General features: G+C 39.7%; 1 protein-coding gene across 6 annotated transcripts in view; it reads left to right on the forward strand.

The window, feature by feature from the left end:
• The window catches only part of usp34 (ubiquitin specific peptidase 34), an 80,062-nt gene extending 72,972 nt beyond the window's left edge, over nt 1–7,090 (forward strand). For 5 of the 6 annotated variants that reach the window (XM_075464198.1, XM_075464202.1, XM_075464201.1 and 2 more), the window contains exons 74-78: nt 1,238–1,317; nt 1,602–1,742; nt 1,830–1,970; nt 2,060–2,216; nt 4,484–7,089. In XM_075464198.1, the coding sequence (XP_075320313.1) occupies nt 1,238–1,317; nt 1,602–1,742; nt 1,830–1,970; nt 2,060–2,216; nt 4,484–5,208 (1,244 nt within the window). In that variant the 3' untranslated portion in view covers nt 5,209–7,089. Of the gene's footprint in view, nt 1–1,237; nt 1,318–1,601; nt 1,743–1,829; nt 1,971–2,059; nt 2,217–4,483 lie in introns of all 6 variants that reach the window. The other variant, XM_075464200.1, reaches the window with a different exon arrangement.
• The last annotated feature ends 13,109 nt before the right edge of the window (nt 7,091–20,199 follow it).

Consider the following 20,199-nt stretch of genomic DNA (forward strand, 5'->3'; position numbering starts at 1 on the left):
TAACATGATAGGCAGTGTTGTTAGTTTGTTTGTTAGTTAGTTACCTGCAGTGTTAGCCGAGGACATGCTAACGTTGCTACCGTTGCTGCTGCTGGGTTCAGATTCACCAACGTTAGTCCGGAGCAGATCAAAAACGCGACATTCATTCATAGTTATTGCATGTTGGTAGTATTTCCTCCCTTTGGTGAAATATTCACTTTGCAAGTTGCCCTGTTGTCGTCTTTTTTAGGGATGTGTAACCAAACTTTCGAGTGTTTGTACCGCTTGGGCGCCATGTTTACTGTTGACTGCTGGCTGCACTGGACTCGCCACGCAACGTTGCATGGTGACGTCATTCGCGCCCACTGGAATCGATAAGGGAATCGTTTGCAAAATCGCCAAACGATTCCAAGGAACTCTGGGAACCGGTTCTCGATTCCCATCCCTAGCTATGATAGGACAGTTTTCTGATGTGTCCTTTCGTCATAACAGTTCCTGTTAGTGTCCCAAGTCTGCGCAGTTGTTGTGTGAAACAAAGAGGTGGTGGATGGAAGCAGCTGAATGTTTAAGTTTGATTAACAGTCAGCGATTGCATCAACTTAAGGAAAATGTGTCGTTTATTTCATCTCTCCACACAGTCATTATTGCTCTTTAGACAAGAAACTGTCCCACTAAATACTCTGAAATCCTTCTAGAGTTTGTTTAATTTTGCTTTATGAATTTTCATCAAGCTAACAAACATCGTGTGAAACAAATTTAACAATGGAAGCAGTTGAAATAATGACATATGGTCAGAGAACAGAAGCTTCAGGTGCACTTTAGATACTGAGTAAACACTAAGAACTGTAGATGAATCCATGGCAGAGGACACACTCTGCTGTTATTTAATGTGTTCTGATCGCTCTGAACAGCTGTTCTGTCACATGAACCCACCTCTTGTCGTGCTTAGCATTCCACTGATGTGGCTGTGCTGAAAGTGATAATTCACCATGACACACAGTCAGTCGCCACCATGTTTGAAAAGGGCTACACTGATTTCTATTAATATCTATCTATCTATCTATCTATCTATCTATCTATCTATCTATCTATCTATCTATCTATCTATCTATCTATCTATCTATCTATCTATCTATCTATCTATCTATCTATCTATCTATCTATCTATCTATCGATGGATAGATATATCTGTATGTATATTCTGTATTTTTTTTGTTATTTGGTTTACATACAATAACACTGTCCCTGCTCCTCTCAGGTGTTTTAATAGCATATGAAGGACTTCCTCTTCATCTTGCTCTGTTCCCCAAACTGTGGATGGAGCTGTGTCAGTCTCAGGTACGTCCTGAGTTTTGCCCTGTTAGTTAGTAAGTTGGTAAGTGACTGTAAGCATTGAAATCCTGCAGGGATGTATATAGGTGGAGTCCAGCCATCTCTATGGATTCCATTACTTTCTGATGCAACGTATATGTACTTAATCTTTAATGCCTGGTGTAATATGTGCATTGCATTTTTAGATGTTTGTAAACATGAGAGCAAACTCATACAATTTCCAATGAAACCAGAAACTAACTTAATTCAATCTTTATTTCCGAATCGTTGTCGTCTTCTTGCTCTTTCAGTCCGTTATGGCTAAAACGTGCGTGAAGCTGCTGTGTGAGGACCCAGCCTTCAGTGAGTACATCAAATGTATCCTGATGGATGAGAGAACGTTTCTCAACAATAACGTGGCCTACTCCTTCCTCACCTGCTTCATGCACAAGGTAAACCATCCACATGATGGCACCATAGCAGCTTTTCAAAGTCTAAGTTGACTTTACTTTATAAAAAATGTGTGTGTCGGTGTGTAGGTCCAAGTGCTGTCTGTTCCGAGCTTCTCCAACCTCATTGGTGTTTTGGTGACCAACCTGCTGAGTGAACAGAGCAACCTTCAGCCTGAATTAGCAGCTCACCACACGGAGCTCAACAAGACGAGCAGCCTGCTGAACGCCGTAGGGAAAGCCGAACATGCACATGTGCGCTGTGCTCCAGGCTGAAGAGGAAGGTGTGACTGATTCTTTCTTCCCTGTGTGTGTTTCAGGACCTCAGGGCCTTGGTGCTGCTGCTGTCTGTCCAGCCGCCCCAGGCCATCGACCCCGCCCTCTGCACGGCCCTGCAGGAGCTGCTGGGGCGCTGTCGTCTCTGTCTCCAGCAGCGCAGCGCTCTCGAACTGGAAGCAAAAGACCACAAGGCTAAAGGTACGACACCCGCACGTTGTTATTTCTTCTGTGTTTCTATGGCTGTGTTCGAAACCGCCTACTACATACTACATACTTGCAAACGGCATACTCATCGATCAGACAGTATGCAAAGCGTTTGATTTCGGCTCGGGCTATAAACTCTGTAAATATATAACTTTAGCAACATTTGAAACATTTTCAGGCGAGAAAGTAGTCGTTTAGATCCCCAACGTGTTGAAAACCTGACAAAAATACCGGCTATTTACAATTTTGTTCCCACGAATTCGGCGCTACTAAAGCTAGCCGCAGTGAGCAACGCACTTCCGGTTATTTTATATATTTTTTTTTAACTTCATTTTTATTCATTTTTTCACAATGGTAACATGACAAGTCAAATTTCCCTTAATGTAAATGTTTTCCCTCTGCACATCATCTTAGCAAAATCAACAGTCATGAAATATAGTAGTTCAATAAATGAAAACTAATAAAACATGGGACCAATTTCACAGATTTGAAGTGAAAATTAAATAAAGATAAATAACTGAACATCATTTAGAAAAAAAAATAATAATGATAATTTTAATAGTAGTGATAATTTGAAAGGGGAAAAAAAGAAATAATCTTAAGTAGAAAAAATAAATGATTTTTTAAAGGAAGGAGAGAAAGAAGAAGGGAGGAAAGAGAGGAAAAAAAAAAAAAAAGGAAAGATCCACTCTAGGTATCAAATGACTGGTGGTGTGAATGTATTTAGTACCTAACCAGAAGTCTTATGCTATACACTTATGCTGCGTGTACACCAAGAGTGACCTAAGCTACCTGAGCGCCGGAAATCATTATTTCTCTATGGAGGGTGAGCTACCTGGGCTACCAGAGCTAATTCGCCAGTGGCGAAGAGAACTGCGCTACCAGAGCGGATTCCAGCGATTAAACTCAAGCTAACTGTATGGTAATGAGCTATGACGCGTTTCGGCGAAAACCAATGACAATCCACAGATTGAAGGGGTCCGACAATCCGCGGGGTTCGCGGAAACAGACGTGTAAACTTTGGTTCCTATCCAAACAATAGTCGTTTAATCCTGAGACTGTTGCAAGTGCTTCAATACAATAGTGTAGTAACCCCACGCATACCTTTCTCACTGCAATTAAGTTTTATTTCGGATTTATTTCAGATTTTATTTCGAATTTAGTTTATTTTCACAGCTGCCTCTGCTATTCCTGCTCTTCTCAGGTGTACCTAATGTAGGTTTACATCATTTATTCGTGTCCCTGCCCTCACTTTCCTCATGTTTTTTTCAGCGGGGGTGCTGCACAGCCGCGGGGCCTTTAAAAATTGAACATTCTAAATGTGACGTCACGAGCGAACAAAGCTACCAAAGCAAATTCTCAAGCGAAGCTTCTCCAGCTACCTCCGCTACCAGGTAGCATAGGTCGCTCTTGGTGTACACGCAGCATTATTGTACTAGCAGAGCTATAACAGGTTTCCATCATTTAATAAAAATAGGTTTCTGAAGTACTTCCGGTTATTTCCACAAAAATAAAATACCCGTTGCCTTTTATCATAGGGAAGGCCATTACCATACAATTGGTGCTTTTGTTTTGAAAAGAGGAAGTGAACCTACCCTCGTTGTAGCTAGCTTGAAACTGCCGTTTTGACAGGAAATGACGATCGGCGACGTCACGTTACGTTGCATCTTGGGTAGTTTGAGTATGAGTAGTAACCTCATGATGCATACCCAACATTTCGGCGAATCTAGTATGCATCCGGGAACTTAAAAAAGTTAAAGTTAGTATGAGTAGTAGGAGTAGTATGCGGTTTCGAACACAGCCATTGACTTACCACAAGTTATCGCAACTGAATGCCTAAATTTAATCTGGTCCAATGTCCAACCCTAAAACCTATTTTAATTCTCCTGTAAATGCATAATTATTGCCCACCGTTTCATATATGTTTATCCCTTAGTTTTATAGGCTGTATACCAAAGATTCTACATACTGAAAGAACTAACTGTATGCTTCTTTTCCTCATACTTGTGTTTTTGTGATTCGACCGGAAATCTATTCATTCATATGAGAGTCAAACACGTTTTCTGCCTCTTAGTTGGTCATTCTTCCCTCTGTGGTATTGATATAAGAAACATTCGGCTGTTTTACGTGTTCCTTTTTGGCCAACATTTAACTTCAGGGAGTAGATCTGAGCAGGTTTAAATGTTATTCAAAGTGTTGATGTGCAAAAAAAAAGGCATTATTTTGGTTTCATGTGACCCGTAACTGTGTTTGCATGGCAGCCGAGGATGAGGGGGCAACGCCGGTGAAGCGGCGGAGGGTGGGCAGTGATGACGGCCGAGGTGGAGATACAGCAGCTCCCCTCTGCGTGGCCTCCACCTCCTCTTGCTCGGCTCTCCCACCCTGCAGCGAGCTTAAGCCCGACCACCAGGAGGCGCTGACCCCCACGAGCACCTCAGACACTGAAACACGAGACTCCTCCTCCCTGATAGACCCTGGCACCGAGCAGGACCCGCCCTCTCCCGATCCCATCCCCTCCACCTCAGAAAACCTGGACTCTACCGTAAAAGAGGAGAAAATCGAGGCCTCTTCGTCCTCCTCATCTTCGTTCTCTTCCTCCTCCTCCCTGCTGCAGGAGGCGGGAGAGGGGTTCGCGCAGGGGGAGGAGCCTGAGCAGCAGGACAATGGAGGCACAGGTGAGGAGCAAGAGGAGGAGGCAGAGCAGAGGGAGGGGAGGGGTGGAGAGACGACATCTTCCTCCTCAGTGGAGTCAAAGGAGGAGAAGGATGTGGGCTCCAAGATGAGCAGCGGTTCTGCTCTGCCGCTCCCAGAGGACACTGTGGGGTTAGTGGGGGAGGGGCCAGACGGCTGCGGTGGCCACGCCTCCTCGCAGGTCTTCCCCAGTGCTTACCCCCTAACTGACATGCTGGACATGCTGTACAAAACAGTCGAAGCCACAATCGCCATAGTTACCAAACTACCGGTTAAAGGCCCCCCTTCTTCATGACATCATCATCTCATAGCCGCTATGAGATCCGTGTGGAACTTTTTTCTCCCCCGCCCTCTCACTGAAGATGTAACGTCTGCTCAGAGGAACCCAGCTTTGTTCTGTCTTTCTGTTTCTTCCTCCTCGGCTCTTTCTGTGCTGCTGTCTGTTGCCTTCCGCTGATGTTGACTCGGTCAGTTTCTCCAGCTTCAGTGGCTTTTGCTCTTCTTAGCTTTGTTCTAATAAAACTGACTCCATGCAAAACCGACCCCCTCGTTTGAAAAAGAAGAGAAACGGAACAATTTGTACAAGTTGCAGCACATTTTTTTTTTTTTTTTTTTTTTTTTTTTCCCAAAGGGCAAAAAACTTTTTTTTTTTTAATTATTTTTTGTTTTGTGTGTGTGTTTTTTACACTGAATTAAATCTGTTTTGGAAAGTGATTTTATTTGTTTGAGGTTTGCTGTAATGGGGAATGGTTTACAGAACTTAATGTAATTTAATTTTATTGCATTTTTACTGTGTATGAAAATGGTTGTCCTCTGTGCCAGTTTTGTACTTTATGAACAAGGCAAAGGAAAGTTGCCTTGAGTTTTTCTGTGGTTTGATTATTCAAAAACTAAGTTTACCTGTAAATTAAGAAAACCACATGAAACTTGATTCTGTAAAGAATCCTCTCTTGTCTTTGCCTGAAGGTGTATATTGAAAAACTATAGAAATTATACATACATATATATACATATATATGTATATATATGTATATATACATATATACATACACATATATAAGCGGTGCTTTATTAGACTGTAGTTTAAATAAAGCCCATATGTTGGACCAGCTGGAGCTTTTATTTTCTTTACTAAAGTACATTCCATAATCTGCTGTTTATTTTTGCTGCTTCTGCTGTGTTCTGATTGTCCTCTGATTTATTTTAATAGAGAATAAATTAATAAAACTGTTTTAATATGAAGAATTACTTACTGAAATTCACGTGGAGGTTTGTTTCCTTTTCTTTTCAGTTTTATTTAATTAAGCATATATAAGTTATGAGCTGCTTCAGGCACCTGCTGTAAGGATAATACAGGATGGTAAATTGATCAGAAAGTGTTGTGTAAGCACAGTGTACCTTTTTTTTTTTTTTTTTTTTTTTTTTCAGTATTGGTGTAGCTAGACAGCCTTCAAAGGCTCCAGATTTCCCAACATTCAACTTGTGGTTTAAATGTACAGGAATTAACCATCTTAGCCGAATTTCGACAAGAAGGATCTTTTATTACAATGTAAGTATGTAGTGTAAGATTGTAGTAATTTTACTTGATTTAATTGCCCAGCTAATAAAATAAACTGTACATAAAGAGTAACCAATCTACTTGCAAGCTGAGCTGGTAAAAGTACTTGGTTGTTGTAAGCAGGAAACTCAGAAAACTGTTAAAAGTATACAACAACAAAAATAAATCATGAAAGTGTCATTGAGGGGAAATTTATCAAGCTTTTTGTAGTTTTGTTTGTACAAAAGAGATTGCAACCAAATGAACTTTATTCGGTGATATTGTACAGATGCTCATTTTAGTTATTTTTGTTCAAGTGATCAAAAGTTGAAATTCTTTTTCTTTTTTCTTTTCCTGGTGTCCACGGTGTTCAGTGTAAGCTGTAATCATATAGCTCTCAGTAAACAACACTGCAGTCAGAAACATTTCAACCTGAGCTTAAATCCGTTTTAAATGTTAAACTGCTGAAACACCAGTTTAACCAAGAACCATGACGTAGATTTTCCATGGTTGTTGAAGCTTATTTATGCCCCGTTTAAATAAAATAATAAAATAAAAAATGTTCCTGTTAGTTTAATTCCAAACCAATTTACTTTCAAAATGTAATCATAGTCTGTTTTCTATTGCCATGGTGTTCTTCATTTAATAAAGCCTTACTGTTATGTCTTAACAATGTAAATACAACAAATGTGACCGTTGATGCCTTGGTTCACTTTCTCACTCAGAGCTTTCTCAGCAGTAAATAGACAAGCTGGAAAACAGGTCAGTGAACACTGAACTTTTATCAGGTGGACACAAAGATCATTTTACTGGAGCAGCTGAATGTGGACGAGCAAATAATAGTATTATCAAGTTTAAAGTGCCACTACTGTGCGTACTACTTGATTCTGCTGCACTCCTAAGGACGGAAAATCTGTTCTTTCAGATTTAACCATAGATCGTATGAGGAAGGATGAACACATTTTGGCCTCATGAATAACACTCCTCAATCGTCATCTGGAATTCAATTCAGTTTTTTTTTTTATATACTGTAACTCCAAATCACCACGAATGTAATTTTTTCTAGTATCCTTTATTTAACCAGGAAAAAAAAACTCCTTGAGATTAAAACCTTTTCCAAGATTGACCTGGGCAAGACAGCAGCGTAAAACACAGCAAGACTAAACACAAACACATAAACCAACAGTGAAAGCACTTCAAGAGAGTTACAATCAAATGAAATGTAATCCAATGAAATCAAAATGAGCCTATTTTGAATAATGCCAATTTTAAAAGAAAAAAGTTTCAGTTTGTCCCGCCCTGAGCATGCTGGAGGGGAAAACTCCCAGGTAACGGGAACAAACCCGAGCAGAATTGGTTTCCGAGAGGGTGGCCTTTTGTCTCGACTGGTCGGGTTGAGAGGATAAAAAGGAAAGAGGGCATTCTCACAAATGTAAAAGTAAAAATAACAATTTTTAAAAAGTAGCACGCAAAGATAAATCCACATGTGCACACCCGATCCTGCACTCCATTTCTTTTTAAATCTCAATGAATTAAGCTTAATGAACCAATAATATCCCATTGATTCCTTCTTTTACTACATAAAGAAGTAAACGCATCCCTCCTGTCGCTGCTTGTCCAGTTAAAGGAAAATCCAGTTGCAAAAAGGTATATCACAGAGTCTCTGGACACAAGTGCTGATGATGGAGGTGGAAACCAGAAATAAAAAGGTTTATCCTCTTTGGCCATTAACAAACGGAGAACCATACATTGGCAGCATCCCCCAGGCACTCAGGGAAACATAGTTGCTGGTGAAAAGAAAACATACATACGTACATTTGGAATAACAAGCAACAAACAAGCAAAGGTTCATTCAAATGTATTCATTAAAATGAGTGTAAAGAAGAGGCTGGCTGCCACAGGTGGAGGCGCAGGTAAACTGGAGGTGAGGGCAATCCAAGAGAGAGTGGCTGCTATTGTCGGAGAGACCCTCTGCCCACATGTGAGGGACACTCAACCTTTAGGGACATTTCAAAGACCACTCTCAAATTATACTTATCAGTTATCAGTGTTAGCCTCCATAAAAAATCTGATTCATGCATAGTAAGCTGGATGGACATATTAACATAATGTAACTATATTTCTGTCGTAAGATATAATAATAGATTATCAGTAGTATTAAAGACATTTACAAGAACCTATAGAATATTGATAGTGTGGTTGGGAATATATGTTGCCAATAAAAGGTTATAAATTGGTTTGAAATGAATGCTAAGTCAAATATTGCTTATTTATTTACTAACTCATTTATTTTCCATTCTGTGTATCACATCGAAATGACACTCTCTAGTAGCTGCATTTGTTAGGGGTTTTAGGGGGGGGGGGGTTAGCAGACATGAAAGGCCCCCGGCCCAGGCAACCAGTAACCCCTGTGAGGTAAGGAAGACAGAAACCAGACAGACAATCACAAGAGAGCCATGCTCCAGCCCAGTGGACAGCAGAGGAAAGCCCCAGGTAGAGTCCCCACAGCCATGGAGGGTCCTCCTCTCTGCTGCAAGAGTTGGGGGAGGGTTTGTACAGGAGGAGGTGTCTGAGATGCTGTAGTTCAAGAGCAAGGAGGCAGAGCAGAGGGAGGGCAGGAGGAGAAGGATGTGGGTCTCAGATCAGCAGCAGTTCTACTCTGCCACTCTCAGAAGACACTCAGTGGGGTTACATGGCACTGTAAAAATCGGATTAAGGGCTAAATTACAATAAGACTGAGTTATTAAATTCATGTATACACCTTAATCTGACAAGAAATTGGATCGGATCGGGTTACTCGCGATCAGATTAACACCCCGAGATAACTGGGTTGAAAGTCACTCTAAACCTGCTTGTAGACGCTGAAGCTCGTGGTGAATCAGACTTTGCGTTCTGCGCATGCTCCAGATGTTTTCCCGGGGTCGTGACCCGGAAGTCAAAGGAGACGATATTACTGTTGTTGTCGCCGTCAGAAAAAAACAAACAACGCGATGGAGAATGCTCCGTTGTGCATCGTGTTTGTGCAACAAGCATTCCCAACTTCAACTATAAAACACAATTACATTACTAAAGTATTTGTATACATTTTAAACCATTAAAAAACATTGTTAGTCATACTGTAGGTTTAAACCTATGTGTGGATAAACACTACTTAAATTGATAACTTACAAGAACAAACCACTATTCTGGCATGACATCAAATCAAACCCAGTAATTAATCTCTGCTCCTCCGTTTTTAAAAAATGTTACAGGAGAGAGCAGGGAAGAAAATAAAAAAATGCCACAACACATAAGCCACAAGGGAAGTTACACCACAACAGATGTGATCAGCGCTCGGGTCCTTCCGGACGGAGAGAGACACCAGGTTCTAAAAGTGGCTAATGGTCGGCCACCGCTGTCAGTGGCTGACTATTAGCTACCTGTAGATCTCCGCTCTGCAGGGAGCGTCCAAGAACCACTGATGCAAGATAATGTTTATTAATGTCGCCCATTATCCCTTACATAAACACAACACAATGAACAACATTCCTCATTTAGAACGGGGTCATTTTTTCCCTGTATCATCAGGAAACACAGTATAAATTTTCATTGCGACGCTGATTACACCCAGCTTTATCTATCAATGAAACCTGGTGATACCAACCAGTTATTGAAACTGCAAGATTGTCTTTCAGGAAAAAAAACCTGGTTGAGCAGCAATTTCCTGCTTTTAAATTCAGAGAAAACTGAGGTAATTGTTTTTCATCCTAAAAACCTCAGACAATCACTCTCAGCAATATAGTTACTATATAGATAGTATTGCCTTCTGGCTCTACTGTGAGGAACCTTGGACCAATATTTGTCCTTTACAAACAGGTCACGAGGGCTGTCGTTCATCAGCGACACTTAAAGTATGTCATTTCTTCCCCCATCTAGTGGTGCAATTTTATTTTGCAAAGTTGAATGAATTTGCTCTCTAGCGCCTCGCGTTTTCAAATGTGCGCTGCAACTTCTTGAACTACGGCAGGCGGTATGTGTCAAGATTCAAGAAGCTATATATTCAGACTCAAGGTCCATACAAACAAAAAGAGATCAAGACACACAGTACAAAGGATTACATAACACACATACAATAACACTATAAATACAGATGACAGATAACATAAGTTGACATAGCCTTTGGTGTACAAGCAATGCAGTTAGTCATATTCCGGGAGTTACCGGAAGTGACATCGACGCAGCGTTAGCATTAGCAGCAGTGTGTAGTTGCTATCTGGAAAGTGTTCTTTTAAATAAACTCCCGGTAAACTTACAAACTTTCTAATGCCTCGTTTTGTGAGTTAAGAGCCTATGTGTACTACGGCAGAAGTTTGGTAACAATCAATGCATTATTAGTGGGATAATTTACCAGATAAAATCTATTTACCATTAGTGCCAGTAATAAGCCATTCGGCGGATGTGACGTCATTTCCGCTTGCAGGCCTGGCGTTGGGGAAAACGCGATTCGAAGTGCTTTATGTCCCTCTCGGCACTTCGTCGTTTTTCATAGAGCGGAAGGACATGGCAGCCTCCATAGAGCTTGCCCACTCTATGTAGATACAGACAAGTTATTCTTCACTCAGGAGGATAAGTGAGATTTTTCAGCTAATAAATGACTTAATATATTACATATTGTCCCTTTAACAAAAATAGAAAGTATCTTGTCCCAAACCGATGCTGAAAATCTGTTCCATGGGTTCATTAATTGTAGGCTTGACTACTACAACTTTAGCTGGCTGTCCAGGAAATTCCATAAAGATGCTTCAGTTGATCCAAAATGCTGCAGCCAGAGAACTGACCGGTACTGCCAAGACAGCTCACACCGCTCTCCAGTCTTGAATTCTTTACACTGGCTTCCTGTAAAGTCTAGGATAGACTTTAAAATCCTTTCTTACAACATACAAAGTCCTTAACCCTAATTATCTCAAAGATCTCATTATTCACTATCGCCCAAAAAGATCACTCAGACGATTCTCGGCAGTCTGGTCTACTTGTTGTTCCCAGAATTGTTGGGACCAGAATGGGAGGCAGAGCTTTTTGTTTTTGGGCTCCCGTCCTGAGGAACCAACTACCTGCTTGGGGGCCGGAACGCTGACATCTTCTCTGTTTTTAAACTGAAGCTCATAACGTGTTCTTGATTATTGATGTTTTAATGCGCCAGTGGCTTATTTGTGTTCATACACCTTTGTGTATATTAAAACAATACTTACAACTACTGTATTTATTCACTAATTCCTTCATTTACCTCCTGCTTTTATTGCTTTTTTTTAATTTGTTTCATGAATGATCTTGTGTTTTCTTAAATTTCCTTTTTTACCATGACTCTTGATTGTGTTTTTACCTTGATTGATTTTCAGGCAGATTACAAAATAAATACATTTCCATAATACATATGAATTTACATATTCATTTAGTACAAAGGTAACAGAAAGGGAGTGAGATGAAGTAAAAATACTTATTTGCTCCCACCCCCATTCAAAAATTACAGTTTATATGGATGCGTCTTACATACATTGGCATAGTTTTTAACTTTCAACCTAATTTTAACATATTATTACACATATCTTCTCATCTCTTATTTGATGTTAATCACAATTTATATGATGATAACATAATAGCCCGTGAATATACATTACATTACCTTTTAAAGCACTTTGGGTTACACTCGTGTTTAAAAGGTGTTATAGAAGTAAAATTGTGGCAGATGCAGTAAAGAGACTCAAGACTTCAACAGCAGAGTTCTTTTTTAAAACTTTATTTGTAATGACAACACTGTCTTTTTAAAATCTTTTTACTTTATTATACTTTTTTTTTACGTTATTTTATTGCTTGTTAATTATTTGTTGGCATAAAGTTTGGTTTGCTGCCAAAAAAATAGGCGTATGGTTCACAAACTAAAGCTCTAATCTCTCCTCTGGTCACAAGCCTACTAATAGTATTTAATGAAAAAGGTTTTTAAGGTCCCGTATCTGGGATGTAGTGACAGGTCTATATGTTCTCAGTCACCCAGGTCATCATGATCCTAAGTGCTTGTGCAGAGAGTAAGTTGACTTGTTTTCTTGGTTCTTGAGGAAATTTCATCTCTCAACTCGAACAATTCTACACTAATGAAAATATAGTTATGGATACAGTTGGATACTGCTGGCCTTTAAGTATAGAAAATGCAGTGAAGTGTTAGTCATGGCTGAAACACAGTTTGCAATAAAGAATATACATTTAGATATTTCAGAAGAACACAGTTTGTGGTTCCAATACTCATTTGCTTAAATTTAATTGAACTATCATAAGGTTTCTGTGTTCAGATCAGAGAGCAGAAGTCTTGCTGTCATCAGTGTCACTCTCTCTGTCCTCTTCATCTGCCCGTCCGTTACTCTGAGCTGTCTCTTTGTCCGTCCTCTGCTGCTTGCCCTCAGTTCTGCTCTCTCGTGGCCTCATCTCTGCCTGGAACACACATGGCCAATCAACCACTTGTATACTTTTTACATGTCAATTCAACACTTTGATTTAATCTGAGTGATATTTCCTTACCTGCTCAGAAGTTTCAGAAATCTTCTGAGACCAGTTCATGTTCCTTAAACACAACAGAAAATTTCAATTTAAAAGGAACTTCTCATGCAGAACTATGACAGAGAATGGGGAGTTTTTCAGAAGACTTACGGGTAACCTTGATTATGTCGGTTATTGTCAAAGGCCTCTTTGTCAGAGTCCTGATGTGTCTTCTTCTTGAACCTGACAGCAGAGTAACACCGTTTAGTTTAGCTGGATGTTATCCAGTAATCAACATCAACTAAAACCACTTTGAAGAACATTATTCTTACATGATAATCAATGTAACAGCAACAATCAATCCCAGGATGCTCAGGGCCAACAAGACGCCCAAAGCAATGACCGCAGCTTGGTTGGAGGTGGAACTTTGAGGCCTTGTCTCTACATCAAAATGAAGCTCCTCTCCAAACACAGAAGCCAACTCTGCAGTCACAGCAGCTGATTGGCTCTGCAGTTTCCTGGTGGATCAAACAGAAGAGTCAAAACTTTGACCTGTTAGACCACAACATCATAGATTTAATAAGCTGGCAAATGCTGATGACCCAGGCCTGAGACAGACTAAAAAAAAGATAATTTTTTCAACTCTTACTTTGTGACTTCCTCAGAGGAAACAACTTCATCTCCATCTACAGCGACAAAGCTGACTAATGTCCTCACAGACTCCCTCAGCCCTCGAGAGTTAGTGGTTCCTCCGCTAGAGCTGGACACCTGGAGGACATTCACAGTCCAGTCCAGAACTTTACTTAAAGACCTAGGAGAAAAAAATTGTATATTCATTTCAATACAATTTAGTTTTATGTATACAGCGCCAAATCACAGCAAATGTCATCTTGAGGCATTTTAAAGATACAGTCCAAATCAAGCCAATTTACAATCCAGTTAAATCAATTTCATCATTCCAAATTAGTCCAACTCATAAAAAAGTTGCCTCGCTAAGGAAACCAACAGATTGCATCGAAATGTCTCTTCGATCTAATCTCCCGTCCTGACCATGCACATGGCAACGGTGGAAAGAAAAAACTCTCTTTTAACAGAAAAAACCTCTGGCAGAACCCGACTCAGGCAGGGCAAAGAGAGGACAACAGCAGGCTGGGGTGTAACAGCATAAATGGATCAGATACATGAGAAAATAATCTTAATTCTTGGTTAAACTTACTTCTCCAGCTCCGGAACCTTCTTCTCCACAGTGTTAGCCGGCTGATTGAGTGAGATGATCACAACGTCACTGCTGCTTGCACCACCCTGAACCATCACCTGAGGCAGAACATTTTGGTTGTAGGAGATCAGGAGATGCTGATGAAAAGTGGGTTACTGGAACAAACATTCATTTTTTTTTATCATTAACCTTTATTTATACAGGTAAAATCTCATGGACAACAGCAGAGATTATCAGACTACTGGAAGGCTAGTGTACAAGCAACCCTGGTGTAAAGTGCTATATGCAGAGGAACAGGATCCAGAGTCCAACTGGGACTATCACAGAGACCAGTAAGTCTCAGTAAGAGAACCGTAACCAGTAAGTAAGAGAAGTCCTAAGAAATACTACATAGTGCCAGTCCTCCAGCACTTGCATAGAGTCAAAACTCTGGCTGCCCACCCAAAAAAGTACAAAGGGACGAATAAATAAGGAGAATAAACAGAAAAAGGGACATAATATAAAATCAATGCTTCGTGACTAGTGGATGGCAGAGATGACTAAAGCAGTCTCCCAGAACAAGAAATGGCACAATGGCAGACATCTAAGAGAGTCTCCAGTAGAGAGAGTTGGCCTGCACCAGGGCCTGACATGATTCAAACTGTTTTAGCTCAAGCTATGAACTGTTCTCTGTGAACGTCAGGCAGCACACATGAACCAGCTGCTAAGGAATGGAACCCACCCAAAGGGGTTTACTCCAGACCAGACAGTCCTGCTCATGAAGGATCCCAAGAAGGGGGCAAATCTATCCAACTTCCTGCTATTAATCTGGTTTAGCACAATATGGAAGCACATAGAAGGCCTCACAGTGGCCAAGATGAGCAGACACATGGCTCAATACATGAACAGGGCCCAGCTACAGAACAATAGAACACTTATATACACACACGCACATTTATATATACATAAATAAATGTGTGTGTGTTTGTATATATATATATATATACATATATTGCAGATGTACTGGTTAATTTACTATTTTCCTGTCTGTATTATTTTAGCAGAGACCTATGATAAGCAAATATTTTTTCATTACTTTTCATCCAGTCTTGGACACTCACCTCCACTGTGGCTTCAGCATACAGTCCTCGGGAGTCTGTGGCCTTCACCTCCAAAACAGTTGTCTGCCCAGCTTCACCCATCGCCGAGACCACGAACACCAGACCCGAGACCGGTTCTACATCAAAGGACGGACTATCTGCTGACAAACTGTAGACCAGCTGATTCTGATCCCCAACATCTGGGTCTGAAGCCTAGAGATGGACAGAGAGGATGGTTAAAAGAAATATCAGAAATATAGTTTTAAAGCCAACAAGATCTAACAGTAATACAGAGTAGCCATACAATGAAATGCGAGGTTGGGGAACATTTGATGATGAGCCCAAAGTAGAGAGTACAATAATACCAATACATGCAGTAAATATAGGCAGGATCTTTTTTTTGACTTGGGTCACTGGGACTGTTGCTAAAGTATTAACTCCTACATATTTCATGTTTTCTGTGCTGTTGTGACTCAGCTTGGAGACTGTATTTCCTGGAAAGTTTCATGGCCAATCAGATAACACCGTCTCCAATCGGAGAAAAAAAAGTTTCCTCCAGATTCCCGGTGATGTGATGTATTTCACTGACACATTAACCACACATATTGCTTATTCACTTATTGCTGCGCGGGTTCCAGCTCAAAGCACACAAACACTCTTCCATTAGCACCACAGTAGCTAAATGTTGCAATCACACGACACAGAAAAACAATAAAAATTCTTCAAACCACCGTTTTTCTCAAAAAATTGGAAACTGATAGAGGCTGGGTGTGTTTACCTTGACTTGGATGACAGGGGTTTTATAAGGGGCAATGCTGTATACAGAGGCTTTATAAACCTCGCTGGGGAACTGCGGGGACTCGTTCACATCCTCCACATGAACTCTGATCTGTGAGAGGCACAAACAAGTTATCAAGCAGTTGTTGTAAATAAGTTCAGGCTGAAGAATTTCAAGTCATTTCATTAATAAATTATACCAACCAAAAGTAAGAACAACCCTGAAATCTATGTGTATTTCGGTGAGGGGAGTCACATTATGGAACAGTCTAACAGAGGAAACAAAAACCTGTACAAATTTGGTAATGTTTAAAATAATGTTCAAAAGAAAGGTGATGAGGAAATACCAGGAGGAGAGTGACTGATGCCCAAAAACCTATTGTATTAACTATTGGTAGTTTTATTTTTTATTTTATTATTATTATTTTTATTATTATTATTATTATTATTTAACTACTACTCTTGCTGCTACAACTACCACTACTTTTTAAATTTACTATTATTATTATTCCTTTTTTTCTTCTTAATATACAGATTTTGTGTATGTTGTGTGTGTATGTATATATATATGTGTATGTGTATACATGTGTATGTATGTATATGTTAATACACATGTATATTCTGTGGGGAGAGGGGTGTAGGGTTGGAGTTTGTCTGGGCCTGTCTGTGTCTCTGTCTTTGTCCTGTGTTTGTGTTGAGAGTTATTGTAGTGAATTGTGTTTTATGTTTGTTTTGTTGTGAGTGGTTGAGTGAGGGGTTGGAATATTAAAAGCAAAGCTTCCTCCATCCCCTTTTCAAATCGCAGTGCTGTAGCTAATTGTGAACTCTATTCTGTATACAGATTTGAAACAAATAAAGAAACAAAGTCCCTCTTTAATTAAGGACATGTTTATAATATTGTTTTGAAGATAATTAGATAAGAGCACGAGTGGTCTCATGATGGTTGACATCAGCATGTTAGCCTGCTCCGAATGAAAACAACAACAGGATTTAGCCCACATTACTATTTCACCAGGCTGCAAATGAAATCTTAAAGGTTTATACTGTTGTTATGGCTGATGTAGGGGGTGTCCGTGTGTCCACAGCCTCCACATCCAGGATGTACCACTCCTGCTGTTCTTTGTCCAGCTGTGTAGTGGTCAGGACGGCACCGTCGCTGTTCACCGAGAACAAGTCGGTGTACGTTTTCAGCTTGTAGGCGACTTCATAAAGTTGGCTTCCTGAAGAGGCCCAGACCCGCCCTACAGTCACCCCCTCTGGCTGGTTCTCGGGCACGCTGAAGTTGTAGGAGGAACTTTCGAATGCTACACCCTCCACAAGACTGACATTCCTCAGATTTACCACGAGGCGAGCTGCAGGACGACAGAACATCACAGGAACAATCACTCCAGCTTGCAGTCAGAGCTGTGTGGTGAGAGACTGACTTCACATGAACTATATTTTTCACTCTTGATGTTAGGCAACTTTTTGTTTTTTGATTGGCATTGTATGAGTTGGAATAACTTGGATTTGAATTTAATTGATTTTATTGTTTTATTAACAGTTGTGATTTAGCACTATATAAATAACACTGATTGGAATTAAATGATTGCAACTTGCCATTTTGTAGTATTAGTAATAATGTTCGAGCACAGTCAAATGTGAATAGTGTGCCCAATTTGTCCAATCCAATCAAGCTAAAAATGGGTAATATATAATATAATATTGTGTATAACTGCAAATGTATTTCAGTGCATTTAATTGTCCTTTTTTAAAGGCATCAGCAGATTATTTTAATGAAATAAATGTCTAATTTTTAATTGAAAGAGATTAGTTTCCCTAATACCAGGAGGGGAATCTTAAGTTTAAAGGGATTACATTCCTGCTGTCTCCTCAACATGAAATGGTAGAGAGAACAGGTTAAAAAGGTATTTATTACATATTTATTTAGTTTTGCATGCATAGTTACTGGTAGATATCAGATATGTCAAGACAAAGAGTTTAGAAGTTGTTTTTTTTTTTTTAAAAAAAAGCAATTTTCTTCTGTAGTATCTTTTTTTCTCCACTGCCATCATTTTGTGTGTGTTTTTCTTAAATCTTACCATGCTCGTTTTAGTTTTACATTATGAATCTACTGTCAAGTTCATTTGGAAAGGTTCTGTATTTGAGACAATTTAAGTGCATATTCATAAAATATGGCAATGTTCAAGAAGTACACAGAAATAAAAAGATCTAACTGACCGGTGGAGTTGAGAGGAGGATGGCCGTGGTCTGTGGCCATGGCTGTCAGCACCAGCGTGGTGTCTTCTGCTAGATCAGCCAAGTCAGAAGTCAAAGTCACTGCTCCACTCTCACTGTTTAAGGCCAGATATGGAGAATTTCCTGCACAGAAACTACAAAAAAAATAAAATAAAATACTTTCAGCATTTACTTGTTATGGTGGTGGTTCCTAATTTCTCTGGGAATATTTCCAAGTTGTCAAGGTGCAACACATCCTAAACTGGTTTCAACTGACCTGTAGCTGATGCGCGAGTTGTTCCCGGCGTCTTTGTCGGTGGCGGACAACGTCAGCACCAGCTTCCCTTCCTCTGCATCCTTCAGCAGGATATTGCTGACATAGCTGCTGAAGCTGAACTCAGGTGGGTTGTCATTGACGTCGATAAGGCTCACTCTGATGGTGGTAATGTTCTGGTGGAAAAAGTTTAACGAAGACCATATTCGTTAAAAATGTAATTGTGTTAATCAGTCGAATACCATCTATTACACTTTTTTCAAGATATGTTTGTGATGCTCAACAGCCTTTGTAACTGACTGATCACTACAACAATTACAGGTTAAGAACTGGATAATAGTAAAGTCCTGAGCAATATAAGCCTGTCTAATAGGAAACACTATTTTAGATTATATGATTGAGCACTGTTAAGTAGGGCTGGGCAACGATTAAAATTTTTAATCTAATTAATCGCACGATTTCCCTGATTAATCGCATTTGTACGCAAAATCCAAAAATGGATTCAAAAGTAGTGTATAGCTTTTAGCATTTAGTTTTATTTTAAATGTGCTGCCATATGAATGAAAGTGCCATAACATTTGTTGTGCAAACACACTTTTAACATCAGCATCTTTCTGTAGTTTTTATGTAGAAGCCTCGCTCCACTGTCTGTTTCCTTGAATGACTTGCTGCTATCAGTTGTGTGTTTTGCCTTTAAGTGATATTTTAGACTGGAACTACTACGCTGAGAAGACAATTCAACTTGGCAGTGTTTACAGATGACTTTGGTTCTGTCGACTCCGCCGTCTGGAAGAATTTTAAAATGAAAATGGCCGAGTAAAAGTTCCGTACCCTTCTCCATGTTTGGTGGATCCGCCGATTACTTTCTTTTCCTGTTCCACAGCAGACAGCAACAGACTTTTACAAAATAAAAGCCTGTGAGCAGCAGACTTTTACAATAATAAAATAAATTTTAAAAATAATAATTAGAAAAAAAACCAACTGCGTTAATGTGCGATAAAATATTTATCGGCGTTAAATAGTTAGCGAGTTAACCTGATAATAACGAGTTAACTCGCCCAGCCCTACTGTTAAGTTAAACTTTATAACACTTCTCTGCTCAAAAAGTTATTTAAAGAAATGATTATTCAAAATCGTTTCTGTAACTATTGTGGAGTTGCAATGTTTTCCTTTTACATATCCCGTTAAAATAAATCTGTCTCCTGGTAAAATGAAGCCACCAATCTGATTCAATATTCAATGTCAATGGGTCATTTTTTTGTTCCCATACGCAAATCAAGATTTTGTCATCAGAACTAGTCCTGTGTCCTTCCTTCTGTCCTGCAGTTGCATCTTACTTCTCTTTTTGGGCTGCCTTTGTCTGAAGCCTTTACAACCAATTCATAAGTTTCCCTGCTCTCCCGATCCAGAGAACCAATGGCCAACAATGTCCCATCCTGCAACACAAGACACAATCACACAAACTACGGCAAACATCACAGTAAACGTTACGCATCAATGAGACCCGTGATGATTAACGAAGCCATTCTGGCTGCTCTGTCCCTCTATGTTAAGAATTTTTGACCCACTTGTAAAAACTTGTTGACATTTTGTTGTGACTTGGACGTTACAATATTTTATGTTGCCTCCAAATGTAGATATAACTAGGTTCCATAAAGTACCTTTGATTGATGTAACTAAAT

Source organism: Odontesthes bonariensis, chromosome 4 (assembly GCF_027942865.1).
Source record: "Odontesthes bonariensis isolate fOdoBon6 chromosome 4, fOdoBon6.hap1, whole genome shotgun sequence".
NCBI classification, from domain to species: Eukaryota; Metazoa; Chordata; class Actinopteri; order Atheriniformes; family Atherinopsidae; genus Odontesthes; species Odontesthes bonariensis.